This window comes from Trichomycterus rosablanca, chromosome 8, assembly GCF_030014385.1.
Source record: "Trichomycterus rosablanca isolate fTriRos1 chromosome 8, fTriRos1.hap1, whole genome shotgun sequence".
NCBI lineage: Eukaryota > Metazoa > Chordata > Actinopteri > Siluriformes > Trichomycteridae > Trichomycterus > Trichomycterus rosablanca.
The window spans coordinates 19,791,745-19,807,160 of NC_085995.1; the positions used below are offsets into that span (position 1 = coordinate 19,791,745).

At 40.6% G+C, this 15,416-nt stretch overlaps 1 protein-coding gene across 1 annotated transcript in view; it reads right to left on the reverse strand.

Moving 5' to 3' along the window:
• Positions 1 to 2,454: 2,454 nt before the first annotated feature.
• Positions 2,455 to 15,416, reverse strand: part of cenpi (centromere protein I) — a 53,441-nt gene continuing 40,479 nt past the window's right edge. The window contains exons 15-20 of the mRNA XM_063000550.1: positions 12,034 to 12,169; positions 10,770 to 10,894; positions 9,113 to 9,161; positions 6,618 to 6,836; positions 3,429 to 3,470; positions 2,455 to 3,317 (exon numbers count right to left, since the gene is read on the reverse strand). Coding sequence (XP_062856620.1) covers positions 3,204 to 3,317; positions 3,429 to 3,470; positions 6,618 to 6,836; positions 9,113 to 9,161; positions 10,770 to 10,894; positions 12,034 to 12,169 — 685 coding nt within the window. The 3' untranslated portion in view covers positions 2,455 to 3,203. The remainder of the gene's footprint in view (positions 3,318 to 3,428; positions 3,471 to 6,617; positions 6,837 to 9,112; positions 9,162 to 10,769; positions 10,895 to 12,033; positions 12,170 to 15,416) is intronic.

Below are 15,416 nucleotides of genomic sequence, written 5' to 3' on the forward strand. Positions count from 1 at the left end.
TAACACACCACCACCAGTGTCACTGCAGTGCTGAGAATGACCCACAGCAGCATAAAAAAGGGTCTTATATAGCATGCAGAGAAACAGATGGACTACAGTCAGTAATTGTAGAACTACAAAGTGCTTCTACATAGTAGGTGGAGCTGATAAAATGGACAGTGAGTAAAAACAAGGAGGTGGTTTTAATGTTATGGCTGATCGGTGTACACTGACATGGGCTACGTTCCCATATACAGTGATCAAAGGAGAGGATCAAAGGAGAGGATCGAACTTAGATCCCCATAAACCATGCTTCTTTACACCACCCACACTACCTGCTGTGCCACCTAGCTTCATTCAAGTATTGTATTTATTTTATTTATTTATTAGGATTTTAATGTCATGTTTTACACACATTGGTTACATTCATGACAGGACACGCATATACTGGTTACACAAGATTGATCAGTTCACAAGTTTATTGTCAAATAGTCATGAACAATTTTGTATCTCCATTTCACCTCACTTGCATGTTTTTGGACTGTGGGAGGAAACCGGAGCTCCTGGGGGGAACTCACGCAGACACTGGGAGAACATGCACACAGAAACTCCACACAGAAAGGACCGCCCCACCTGGGGATCGAACCCAGGACCTTCTTGCTGTGAGGCGACAGTGCTACCCACCGAGCCGCCCTGTATTTATTTTAATTGTAAAACAACAAGAACAGTTGTATGAGCTATAGCACACATCCTTCCAAGCTTAAAGCTTCGGGTCTGCCCACTGTCCAAGCAGTATATTAATCAATACAGATTCTGAATTGTTTTTCAGTATGCTTAGAAAGTTATAAGGGTAAAATAAAAAGTAATAATTGAGGTAACTATGGGTGGATTTGGTTCTAACAAGAGTTACACGCAAGAGTTATACATGTATTATGCATATTTCTACATGCTAATATTGTAAAAAAAAAAAAATGCCCTGTTAAGTCATGATTTTAGAGTTGAACTTTCTTCAAAGAAATAGTGGAAAATCATTTATGGCTTTTTTATTAGATCAATTTCATCCTGATAGCAGAGCTCAAATGATAAATATAAAATATACAAAGGAAAATCTTTAAAGCAAGAACAAATAATAAAATCAATTAAACAGCCATTATACATAGTTAGTAGACATTAATTCAAGAGTAACTTGAGAGACACAGAAAGATTATGTGAAAGTGTAAACAATAATGTCCTAAACATTTTCGCAGTGGACCCTTAATTAAAGGGACAGTAGGTCTTAAGACCTTTAGCAGTAAAAACGTTTTACCACAAGACTATTTGATGATTTATAGCAATTAAATATGTCGTCATATCACTGTGTCAGTAAAAGAGTTTTTAGACTGAAATTCATGGGGATTGTTTTAGCTTTTGAAAAACACAAACATAATTTTAAAATTCATTATTTCTTAAATAAATAAAAAAAATTGCTGTTATTTTTCTGTATGTATTAGAAAGCTTCTGCCATAAATGACATTCAACTGACAAGCACCAAGACCAGTAAATAAGCACAAACCACTTGCTTTTCCAAATAGGTTTACATTACAGGATCATTCCTATAGAGGCAGCTCATCTCACAGTGCACTACAGCTCCATAAATGTTCAAAAATACACTAATATACAGTATTTAACAGATTGTTATACATATACACTGATCAGCCATAACATTAAAACCACCTCCTTGTTTTTACACTCACTGTCCATTTTATCAGCTCCACTTACCATATAGAAGCACTTTGTAGTTCTACAATTACTGACCGTAGTCCATCTATTTCTCTGCATGCTTTGTTAGCCCCCTTTCATGCTGTTCTTCAATAGTTGGGACTCTCACTGAGAATAGTCCACCCACCAAAAATATCCAGCCAACAGCGCCCTGTAGGCAGCGTCCTGTGACCACTGATGGTCTGGGAGATGACCAACTCAAACAGCAGCAAAAGATGAGCGATCGTCTCTGACTTTACATCTACAAGGTGGACCAACTAGGTAGGAGTGTCTAATAACTCCAGCAGCGCTGCTGTGTCTGATCCACTCATACCAGCACCATGCCATTGTGACTGCAGTGCTGAGAATCATCTACCACCTAAATAATACCTGCTCTGTAGTGGTACTGTGGGGGTCCTGACCATTGAAGAACATTGTAAAAGCAGGCTAAAAAGGTATGTAGAGAAACAGATGAACTACAGTCAATAACTGTAGAACTATATGGTAAGTGGAAGTGATAAAATGGACAGTGAGTGTAGTTTTAATGTTATGGCTGATCAGTGTATATGTGATTAAATCATCAAAGTAATTAAAAAATATTGAGCCTTTTAACAACACTACCACATCACAAAATAAACTGCTGATAAACCATGTAGTACAACCTTAATGACTCCAAATGGTCACATCAAGTCGAATCTACAGAAATGACCCGGTATTTAGTAAACTTACCAATAGATATTTCGATGAAACAAGCTTTAATGGCTCAATTAGGCAGATGGTACAGTGGCACTGAAGTACAATAGCAATGTTTAAACACCCTTTGCAGAAAGTGATAATGCTGTGTTTTAATTACACACATTCTGCTGGACTCATTCTCTTCTGGAACCTGCAATTAACACTCTGCCAACCTGAACCTGTAATATTTTGCCTAAACACTGGGGAAAGAAATGATTAACTGAGTGCTCCTGGTTTAAAGCAATTTATCTACATAGTGCAAGGGCTGCTAAACCTGTGTGCATGGAATATAACAGGTAAAAAGAAAAAAAAAATGCATTTGCTCGATGGGCAATAGGAAAAAAGACATTTAGCTTGTACCTGTACATAAACAAAAACTGTAAATATATAAAAGCTCGCAAAGACTTATATAGTTTACATATAATATTAAAACAAACAACAATCCACTGGTACATCCACTCCATCAAAGATGCAAGATACCTTTTGGGTGCTGAAAAACACCTTATATTAAAGATGTGCAACACAGAAGCAAGACAGGGTAAAAATGTCCAAACGTCAGCTAAGCAAACCTCTAGTCAAATTCAGAGGTGAAATAATATACACTTTTATTTACAGTTCCATTTGTCGTTTCTTCTAAATATCAAAAACTACAAATGATATACAAAAGCACTGAAAAACAAAGCAAAATCAGTGTCTCTGAAGGTTTCCAGGTAACACGCGGTCCTCTGGCCATCATCAGTCCTGACTCAGAGTTAACCAGAGCTGGATGAGCTGCTTTGGCCAGCATTGACCTGGATGAACTCTTTCAGCCCATCAAAGCCCTGGCTGAAGAGAAACTCCACATACCATGTCCAATATCTTCCGGACTGAGGGCAAAAAAATGTAAACACAATTAATTCAGCACCTTAAATCTGATTTTTAATGAGCATTTGCATCAGTCTTCTTATTAGATGCCAATAAAATGGAAATGAACATACCTTTATAGAGGAGAGGTCCACATAGTTCCTCTCTGGCCAGCACTGAAAGAAAGAAAGAAAGAAAGAAAGAAAGAAAGCATAAATATTCATCACTCTCCTCCCATTTAACTCTCATTAGAACAGAGCGATGCGATGGTGCAGTTGGACCAAAAAAGGCACTTGTATAATTAAACGATGGAAAATAAGGCTTAATGCAACTCCCATGAATTATAAACTGTACTCCTGTACTAACAGATCTGTAATAAAATATACATCAATGCCTCACTTATCTCAATGTGTAACCTTAACTGCTTGGTGTTGCTAATCCAAATATACTCAATGATTACTTTATTAGGTACACCAATTTGGTCCATACATTCATTGACTGATGGGGTCAATAAACAAACCAATGTACATAAAATAAAATAAAAATGCAGTGTTCCTTACATTTACTTTGACTTTTATTTAATTGCAGACAGTTTGAACCCGAGATATTTCATGTTTTGTCAGCTCAACTTCATTTTATTTGTTAATCTACCTCCATTCCTGCATTTCAAGCCTGCAACACATTCCCAAAAAAGTTGGGACAGGGGCAATTTAGGGCTAGTAATGAGGTGAAAAAACTAAATAATGATGCGATTCCAAACAGGTGATTGTAATCATGGTTTGGTACAAAAGTAGGCATGATGTGTTTTCAGAAAGGCTGAGTCTTTGATGAAAGATTGAAAGTAATTTGCATATTTCTTCCTCTACAGTGCATATCATCATTAAACGATTCAAGAAATCAGGAGGAATAAAGCCAAGGGTGCATGCTTAAAGTAATGCCTGTGATCTTCGATCCCTCAGACGGCACTGCATCAAGAACCGCCACTCAACAATAGCTGATATAACCACATGGGTGACGGATTACTTTGGCAAACCTTTGTCAAGCACTACAATACAGAGTTACATGCACAAATGCCACTTAAAACTTTACTGTGCAAAAAAGAAGCCATATGTTAGTCCAGAAGCAGTGTCGACTTCTCTGGGCTCAGAGGCATCAAGGATGGACCATCACACAGTGGAAACGTGTATTGCGATCAGATGAATCAGCTTTTCAGGTCTTTTTTGAAAAAAAAATGGACGCTGTGTGCGCCGGACCAAAGACCAGATCATCCAGACTGTTATCATCAACATGTCCAAAAGCCAGGGTCTGTCATGGTATGGGGCTGTGTCAGTGTCCTTGGCAAAGGTAATTTACACTTCTGTGATGGCAGCATTAATGCAGAAATGTACATTGAGATCTTAGAGCAGCATATGCTGCCTTCAAGACGTCATCTTTTCCAGGGACGTCCATGCATTTTTCAACAAGATAATACAAAACCAAAAGAAGCACACATTACAAAGGCATGGCTGCAGAAAAACGGGTACGGGTACTGGATTGGCCTGCCTGCAGTCCTGACCTGTCCCCAATAGAGAATGTGTGGAGAATTTTAAAACGACCCCATACTGTTGCACATCTTAAGACGTGTTTGCAGGAAGAATGGAACACAAAAGCTGAAACACTAAATCACTTGGTATCCTCGGTGCCAAAGCGTGTTTTAAGTGTGGTGAAAAGGAATAGCAACATTACAAAGTGGTGAATGCTTTACTGTCCCAACTTTTTTTTGGAATGTGTTGCAGGACTGAGGTGTGAAATTCACATAATAGAAACACCACATTAATGATGTACTAATCTGACATGATTTATCCAGTGCTTTTAGAAAATCTTCATACCCCTTCGTCACTTTTTTCTGTCTCACAGCTGGATATTGAGTCACACAAAAAAACGTGCGTCACACATTTTCCATAAAACTACAATAACAGAGCTGGAAATGAGATCGGTCCCTGATTTAGTACCTTGTAGAGCCACCTTTTGCTTTAATAACAGCCATCAATCTGTTTGGAAATTGTTCCAATCCACTTTGCACACCTAGAATGGAGTGTATTTGGCCATTCCTTGCAGAATTGTTTAGGTTCAGTCGAATTTCATGGTGGCTGGAAATGCACTGCAATCTTCAAACCCATCCACAGATTTTCTACCAAATTTAGGTCAGGGCTATGACCTGTCCAGTGAATAACATTCACCTTTAGATCCTTAATCCACTGCTTTTTTTGGGGGTGGTGTTTAGGGTTGTTGTGCTGGAATGTAAACCTCCTGCCTATAATCAGCTGTCTACCAGAGAATTTAAATGAATTTGGCAGCAGTCATTTACTTCAATTCTAAACAGTTGACAAATTTTAGCTGAAGAGAAACGCCCCAATAACATAATGCTACCACCACTGTGCTTCACAGTAGGCATGGTGTGTTTTCAGCTTTGTGTAAAGCTTGTGAGATTGTTGTCACAAGCACAGACTGACCACTCTCAGCCATACAGAATTACTTCCATAGAGCCAACCAAATTGTGTGGTACAAAGTGGTAAATGCTTTACTGCCCCAACTTGGCCGCTCAGGTGGCGCAGCGGTAAAAACACACGCTGTTCACCAGAGCTGAGATCTCGAATACATCGTATCGAATCTCGGCTCTGCCTGCCGGCTGAGGCTGAGCAGCCACATGAACAACCATTGGCCAGTTGTTCAGATGGGGCGGGATTAAGCCGGACGGGGACTCTCTTTCAGACTAGTGCGATTACGACCTCTGCTGGCTGGTTGGTGGCGCCTGCACAGAGATGGGAAAAGAGTGCGGTAGAGGGTGTGCCTCTCCGTACACAGCGCTGTACTGCACTGCACTCGTCAAGTGTAGGTGATAAGATGTTCGATTGCTGTGCACGTGTTGGAGGGGGCGTAGAGCAGCCTCGTCCTCCCAAATCAGGAGCAGGGACCAGCATTAGTGAGAGGTTGATTGACGGACAGAAATTGGATGCGCTAAAGTGGGAGAAAAAGGGGGGGGAAATGAAATGTGTTGCAGGCCTGAAATGCAGGAATGAGTGTTTATTAATAAATGAAATGAAGTTGACAAGACAAAACCAGACTGTCTGCAATGAAATAAAAGTCAAAGTAAATGTTTTGTATTATTTGCATTTTCCATGCTGTCCCAACTTTTTCTGATTTGGGGTTATAATTAATCCAAGAGCTATTTCTATAAATGTTATTACAAGATTACAGACTGAATCCTGTACTCAAGTTTCCTGTGATCAGTTTACCCAAGTGCATGATTTACAAAACTACCATGTCTGTAGGTGGACACTGACCTTCTGATGAAACTCGATGGCATACTTGAAAAACGCAGGATGGTAAACAAGGTCATAGCGGCTCCAGTGATCAGGCACTTTGCTTTGGATGAGCAGGTGCTCATCGATTTCGATGGCCATGCCGGGTAGGAATGACTTGGAGTTCCATAGACAGCTCACCATGGCCACTAGTTGCTTATTAAACTCCTGATATGTGCTTCTGCTGATGTGAATGGGTTTCTGCAATGTAAAGACATACAGTTTAGTCACCTGCCTACATTAAATGTCTACAACCAAGTCTATGCACTGCCACATGCAACCTCTGAGATGTGGAGTCAGCCACCACCTAATTCTAGGCTAGCCTCAGAAACTAGAATTTAACTAGAATCTAACCACGCCTTGCTTTGTGCACTGGGGCGCAATCATGCTGCAACAGAAAAGGGCCTTCCCCAAACTGTTTCCAAAAGTTGGAAGCATACAATTGTCCAAAATGTATTGGTATGTTGAAGCATTACGATATCCCTTTACTGGAACTAAGAGGCCTAGACCAAACCCCATGGGACTATTCATACTCCACCAAACTACAACTACAAACTGGGACAGTGGTAGCCTAATGAGTAGAGCTTTGACCTATCAACTGAAAGGTTGAGAGTTAGAATCCCAGCTCTGCCATGCAGCCACTGTTGGGCCCTTCATTGTACTTTACATCTGTATATGTGTATATATGACAAATAAAGCCATTCTATTCTATTCTAATTGGCCCGATGCAATCAGGCAGGTTAACGTTCTCCTGGCGTCTGCCAAACCCAGGAGCGTCCATCAGACTGCCAGATAAAGAAGGATGATTCATTGTTCCACAGAACATGTTTCCACTGATCCAGAATCCAGTGGTGGTGTGCTTTACACCACTTTACCAGACATTTGGCATTGTGCTTGGTGATGTAAGGCTTGCTATAGAAACCCTGAAGCTCTTGGCAGTTTTTTGTATTGATATTAAGGTTGAAGGTTCAGAACTACCCAGTTATTGGGTCAGCAGAGTGTTGGCAACTTATATGCTCTATGTGGCTTAGCACTCTGTGACACCGCTTTGGATTTAACATGGTCTTCCATTTCATGGCTAAGTTGCTGTGGTTCCTAAATGCCTCCAGCTTATAATAATATGTTTAGGCTATATGCTTAATAGCCATGCATTGTGAATAATGGACTGATTAAGAAGCTTGTCCCAATACTTCAGTCACCATACAGTATATAAATACACCGATAAGTCATAACATTAAAACCACCTTCTTGTTTCTACACCCACTGTCCATTTTATCAGCTCCACTTACCATATAGAGTTCTACAATTACTGAATGTAGCCATCTGTTTCTCTGCATGCTTTGTTATCCCCCTTTCATGCTGTTCTTCAATGGTCAGGACCACTACAGAGAAGGTATTATTTGGGTAGTGGATCATTCTCAGCACTGCAGTGACACTGACATGGTGGTGGTGTGTTAGTGTGTGTTGTGCTGATATGAGTGGATCAGACACAGCAGCGCTGCTGGAGTTTTTAAACACCTCACTGTCACTGCTGGACTGAGAATAGTCCACCAACCAAAAATATCCAGCCAACAGCGCCCCGTGGGCAGCATCCTGTGACCACTGATGAAGGTCTAGAAAATGACCAACTCAAACAGCAGCAATAGATGAGCGATCGTCTCTGACTTCACATCTACAAGGTGGACCAACTAGGTAGGAGTGTCTAATAGAGTGGACAGTGAGTGGACACTGTTTAAAAACTCCAGCAGCATTGCTGTGTCTGATCCACTCATACCAGCACAACACACACTAACACACCACCACCATGTCAGTGTCACTGAAGTGCTGAGAATGATCCACCACCTAAATAATACCTGCTCTGTGGTGGTCCTGAACATTGAAGAACAGGGTGAACGCAGACATAAAAAAGTATGTAGAGAAACATATGGACTACAGTCAGTGGAACTACAAAGTGCTTCTATATGGTGAGTGGAGCTGATAAAATGGACAGTGAGTGTAGAAACAAGGAGGTGGTTTTAATGTTATGGCTGATCTGTGTACATCTCGCAACAAAGCAGATTATGTTGTTTTAAAGGGCAGCCAACAGGGATACAATCTAATTTGAGTAATTACAGATTTTCTTGACCTACCAAACCTAATTTAGTCTTTTTTACATCATCCACACAGTGCTCTGGATGATGTAGAAAACCCTTAACCAACATGAATGCCCATGAGCCTTTTTATTCAGAGCAATGTCTTTATCCTTGCTGTGCCGGGGGGCACCATTTGCTGCTTGTCTCCTTTTATCATGAAAAGGAGAGGTAGAGGCTAGATCAGCAGTCTGAAAAATCTCCGTTATGTATTCCTAAAGCGCAGCTTTAAGTTCTCCTTAATTCATCCATTAAATGTGCATTATTTAAAAACAAAAGCCTTGAAGGCACAGCTGGGGAATACATGAAATAAATAATCACTCGTCTTCTGGCACAATATTGTATTACCTCACTTTGTTGCTCCTGTTTTTTGGCCAGGGTCAGATTCTTCCGGTATCTGGGGGAAAAAATAAGTGTGAGTGTTGTTTAGAGGAGAAACACATTTAATCCAATTGCTAAAGAAAAGAAAAACAGTCTGATTCCCCCACATCTAATTAATACACAATCATCAAGGATTGTACATTTCAAATAAATTCATTTTAATAAGCCACAACACTGTGTTCAGCCCTAAATGGTCCAAGTTTTTAATCATTAAATAACATGTAAAATAAATAAACTGGTAAAAAAGGCTACTGGCTACATTAACTGTCACTGAATCAGTTGCAGGCAGCACGGTGGCTCGGTGGGTAGCACTGTCCTGGGTTCGATCCCCAGACGGGCCGGTCCGGGTCCTTTCTGTGCGGAGTTCTGAGCATGTTCTCCCCGTGTCTGCGTGGGTTTCCTCCCACAGTCCAAAAACATGCAGTCAGGTTAATTGGAGACACTGAATTGCCCTATAGGTGAATGGGTGTGTGTATGTGTGTCTGCCCTGCGATGGACTGGCACCCCGTCCAGGGTGTTACTGTGTGCCTTGCGCCCATTGAAAAGCTGGGATAGGCTCCAGAACCCCCTTGCGACTCTAATTGGATAAGCGGTTAAGAAAGTGAGTGAGTAAGTGAATGGGTTGCAAAAGTGCATCAGTGAGCCTTGGCCACCCATGACCATGTCGCCAGTTTACCACTGTTCCTTTCTTGGACCAATTTTGATAGATACTGACCACTGCAGACCGGGAACGCCCCACCAGAGCTGCAGTTTTGGAGATGCTCTGACGTAGTCGTCTAGTCATCACAATTTGGACCGTGTCAAACTCACTCAAATCCTTACGCTTGCCCATTTGTCCTGCTTCTAACACATCAACTTTAAGGATAAAATGTTCACTCGCTGCCGAATATATCCCACCCACTGGTGTTAGGCCTGGTCGGTGTATATGCACAAATGTTTACCGGTACATGTATAGTTATTTAGCAGTGTTTTTACACAGTTATTACTATTATATATATAGTACTATGTACATAAACATAATGCCATATATGTAAATAGCTATAGCTATAATTATATATATCGTAGATATCTACGTTTACTATTATTCTCCGTTTTTTTCAATGCTACTATTTGCTATCTATTCTGGTAGATGCTAACTGCATTTCGCTGCCTTGTACCTGTACTGGGCAGCCTGCCTGCCTGCCTACCTACCTACCTACCTACTCTACCTATCTTATCTATCTACCTACCTACCTAATCTATCTATCTATCTTATCTATCTATCTATCCATCCATCCATCCATCCATCCATCCATCTTATCTAATTTATCTGCCTATCTATCTATATACAACTGATTTCTGAAGTTAACTAAATTGTTTATATAAATATAAATGTTTAAAAGTTTATATTTATATAAATAATATGTATATACATGTTTTTAAGTGAGCTACTTTGATGCCAGCAAGCATCACAGATTACAACATAGCTGCTACAAATTTACCAAACTGCTTACATAACCCAGACATTTTCATAAAAGACAAGTGACAAGATTCATAACAAAATAATTAGACAGTACTTTACAGTGTGATCTACAGTATATTGAGCAATCACTGCAGGCCTATATGTAAACTTTCTGTTGCTTACCTGTACATGATGTAGCCCAGTCGATCTACAGTAACCGAGTCTGTGGCAAGAAGAGCTGGATAAAACACACCAGTTGGGGGCAAGATAATCAGAGCCAAGTTGTACTTCTCCAGCATGTCACAAGCCTAAGTAGAACACAAACAGCAGCACATAGACATTAAACAACTCACTCGATAAAACAACAGATGCCCATTGGCTATTCTGATATACATCACATAGACAAATGTATTGTGACACTAACATTACACATACTGGAGCTTTTATGACATCCCATTCTAAATCCAGTTTGCAGCTACAACAGCCTCCACTCCTCTGTGAAGCCTTTCTACAAGATTTTGGAGTGTGTATGTGGAAATTTCTGCTTATTCATCCAGAGGAGAATCTGTGAGGTCAAACACTGATGTTGCACAAGAGGGCCTGGCTCAAATCCCAAAGCTGTTCAGGGGGGACTGAGGCCAGGGCTCTGTGTGGGACAGACACAGCAGCGCTGCTGGAGTTTTTAAATACCGTGTCCACTCACTGTCCACTCTATTATTCACTCCTACCTAGTTGGTCCACCTTGTAGACGTAAAATCAGAGACGATCGCTCATCTATTGCTGCTGTTTGAGTTGGTCATCTTCTAGACCTTCATCTAGGCCTTCATCAGTGTTCACAGTGTCACTGCAGTGCTGGGAATGATTCACCACTCAAATAATACCTGCTCTGTAGTGGTCCTGCGGGGGTCCTGACCATTGAAGAACAGCATGAAAGGGGGCTAACAAAGTTTACTAAATCCAACCCGTACCGACACGCTGGGGTCATTTATACGGCGGTACTCAAGTTGCTTCTTCACTTTGTGTAATTTAAAACGAACTATAAAAGATGTTTTAAATTTAAATATGTTAAAAAATTAATTATTTTCCCTGGTGCTGTAGATTTAAGCACATTTCGTTTCTCGTTTTCATTAAAAAACCTCAGTCTTTCTGAGTTTAGTGTTTTGCAGTCTATCAGTATGTGTTTAATTGTTAGTCTCTCTTTACATCGATAGCAGGTTGGAGCATTTTCCCTAGTGAGGAGATGCTTGTGTGTTAGCTTAGTGTGTCCGATTCGGCATCTTGAGAGGATGGTTTGATTTTGTCGACTGTCCATTCTAGTGTAGGTTTGTCCTACTTTTGGCTCTATTTCGTACAGTTTGTTTTGTGGTTTACTGTCCTGTTCATTCTGCCATTTGTTTTTAAAGAATGAGAAGATATTTGGAAAGGCGTCAACCCCAGATGAACTTACCGTCTCATAGAAGGTAAGAGTTTGATTAAGAAGTAAGACATGACAATTCTCCAGTCTGAGTCCCTCTGTAGCTAGACGTCCCACAAAGCGTATGAGCTCCGTGACTGTATCCACAATCCCAGACTTGGTCATGGTCCTGCAGAGGAACATATGTTCTGTAAGTTCTCAACTAACAAAAAATATTTATAGCACTGTTAGTAAAATATAAAACTACAGAATTTAATCTCTCTCCCACACACACGTCCTAAATCCCATTAAGTAGACATTACCTGTGCTCACTTTAACCATGATGCATCTCTCAGACCACAGAGGCTAAAAACCTACATTAAAATAAAAGGATCACCCTGATGTGTGGCTTATTCCAGCATCCGAATGTAGTTTTGGCCTTGCTCATAATTCTGCACTGCAGCTCAGAGTAATTTAATAATATGGATAATGAAAACAGCAGCATGAGGCAAAGCACTTAGGTAAGGGACATTCACCACAGTCCATTAAACCCAATTCTACAGAGCACTAAGGTATATGTAGCTAAAACAAAGGCTGACCATGATCTGTGTGGACAATTTTTTTTTTAATTAAGTCTCAGATAAGTAAAATCAAAACGGGCTGTAAAAAAGCAGAGTGAGCTGGTTCACAAGTAAGATTTTTGGATAAATTTTGGTTATTATTTTATACACCTACATAAAATAAGCTCAATTATAGTTCTGATGTTGAAATTTGGAAGATGAAATTCATGAAGAAAGAAAATCCTTACTAAAGGCTAAAGACAGGTAGGTATAAAATTGGCTCAATACACTAATTAGAATTGTTAAAATGATTAAAATTCGTTGGTGGATCGAAAATTTAAAGTTTGGATATTACAAATTAGCCTGCTTTCACCCTGTTCTTCAATGCTCCAATACTTTTGTCCATATTGTGTGAGTGTGTGTTGTAATGTACACTGATCAGCCATAACATTTAAACCACCTCCTTGTTTCTACACTCACTGTCCATTTTATCAGCTCCACTTACAATATAGAAGCACTTTGTAGTTCTACAATTACCGACTGTAGTCCATCTGTTTCTCTACATACTTTTTAGCCTGCTTTCACCCTGTTCTTCAATGGTCAGGACCCCCACAGGGCCACCACATAGTAGGTATTATTTGAGTGGTGGGTCATCTCAGCACTGCAGTGACACTGACATGGTGGTGGTGTGTTAGTGTGTGTTGTGCTGGTATGAGTGGATCAGACACAGCAGCGCTGCTGGAGTTTTTAAACACCTCAATGTCACTGCTGGACTGAGAATAGTCCACCAACCAAAAATATCCAGCCAACAGCGCTCCGTGGGCAGCGTCCTGTGACCACTGATGAAGGTCTAGAAGATGACCAACTCAAACAGCAGCAATAGATGAGCGATCGTCTCTGACTTTACATCTACAAGGTGGACCAACTAGGTAGGAGTGTCTAATAGAGTGGACAGTGAGAGGACACAGTATTTAAAAACTTCAGCAGGGCTGCTGTGTCTGATCCACTCATACCAGCACAACACACACTAACACACCACCACCATGTCATTGTCATCCACCACCTAAATAATACCTGCTCTGTGATGGTCCTGACCATTGAAGAACAGGATAAAAGCAGGCAAAAAAAAGTATGTAAAGAAACAGATGGACTAGTCAGTAATTGTAGATCTACAAAGTGCTTCTATATGGTAAGTGGAGCTGATAAAATGGACAGTGTGTGTAGAAACAAAAAGGCGGTTTTAATGTTATGGCCGATCAGTGTATAGCCATATGAGTTTAAAGGTACTTCGGAAAACTGTTCTCACTTAACACAGTCCACCACTGCATCACAGATGCAACCGGAAGCTCTTTTACACAAATTAAAAATCCATACCAAAAGACACCAGAATCATGTGCCATGGTCAAATGACTTCACATTTGAGCTTGTTTTCAGGTTCTCTGTTGTAAAGAGGACAGTCCATTGCCCTAGGACTGCCACAACTATCCTAGGGCGGTTCAAGCCCCACCACCACCAAGTTGCCACTTTTGCACCCCTGAGCAAGGCACCTATCCCTCATTTGCTCAACCTGTATCAGCCAAAATTATAACTCGCTTTGGATTAAAGCATCTTCTAAATGCTTCAAATGTAAATGGGCAGTTGTAGCCTAGTGGTTAAGGTACTTGATCAGTAATAGAAAGACCCACCACTGCCAGGTTGCCACTGTTGGGCCCCTAAGCAAGGCCCTTAACCCTCAATTGCTTAGACAGTATACTGTAAGTCGCTTTAGATAAAAAGCATCTGCTAAATACTGAAAATGTAAATGTACCTTCGAACATGCCTCCAGTTTGCATTGGGATTGTCCAAACTTCAATTACAATTGTTAACATGATGTTACTGTCATGTGTGGCAGTTGTATCCTAGCGGTTAAGGTACTGGACTAGTAAGCAGAAGGTTGCTGGTTCAAACCCCACCACTGCCAGGTTGCCACTGTTGGGCCCTTGAGCAAAGCCCTTAACACTGAATTGCTTAGACTGTATACTGTAAGTCACTTTGGATAATGCTAAATGTCAAAAATGGAAATGTAAAGAGCAAAAAGTACCATTCAGACTACTGTTTTGACCAAAAGGTGCAAAAGCAAACATATGTCATGGTATAGGGGTGCATCGGTACCCAAATCATAAATGACTAAGTGATGGTACCATTGACACTGACGTATTTATTGGGGTATTAGAGTGAAATATGCTGTCAAGGTAAAATCTGTTATTCAGCAAGACAATGCCAGGCCTCATTCTGCATGCGCAACAGCAGCGTGGCTTTATAGACACAGCGTGTGTGCTTGACTGACCTGCTTGCAGTCCAGATTTGTCTAATAATGAAAATGTATGGTGCATGAAGAGAGAAATCACACTGAGCTGATGATGGCTTTATCAAGCAAGAATGGGCAAAACAATTACTTGCAAAAATGCAATAATTAGTTAAATAGAAGAGGAAAAGAATGCCTGTATTTGTTATATATACATACACACTTGCAGGGCCAGCCATTGTAAAGCTTTTCTGGAGCAGACATGGTTAAGGGCCTTGCTCAAGGGCCCAACAGTGGCTGCATAGCAGAGCCTGGATTTGAATAGTTAGAGTATTAAGTATCCTTAACTCTTTTCCAACTTTTCCCAATGAAAACATTGGGTGGAAGTGGGGGGGTTCCGTGTGTCTAGGTGCTGTTTGAGTCATGTTCCAAAGGGTTGTATACTGGTTAGTTTGGAGTTGTATAGTGAAGGTTATAGCGGAGTTAATGGTCCACTCTCCACTCTATTAGACACTCCTGCCTAGTTGGTCCACCTTGTAGATGTAAAATCAGAGACGATCGCTCATCTATTGCTGCTATATTCTTCATCAGTG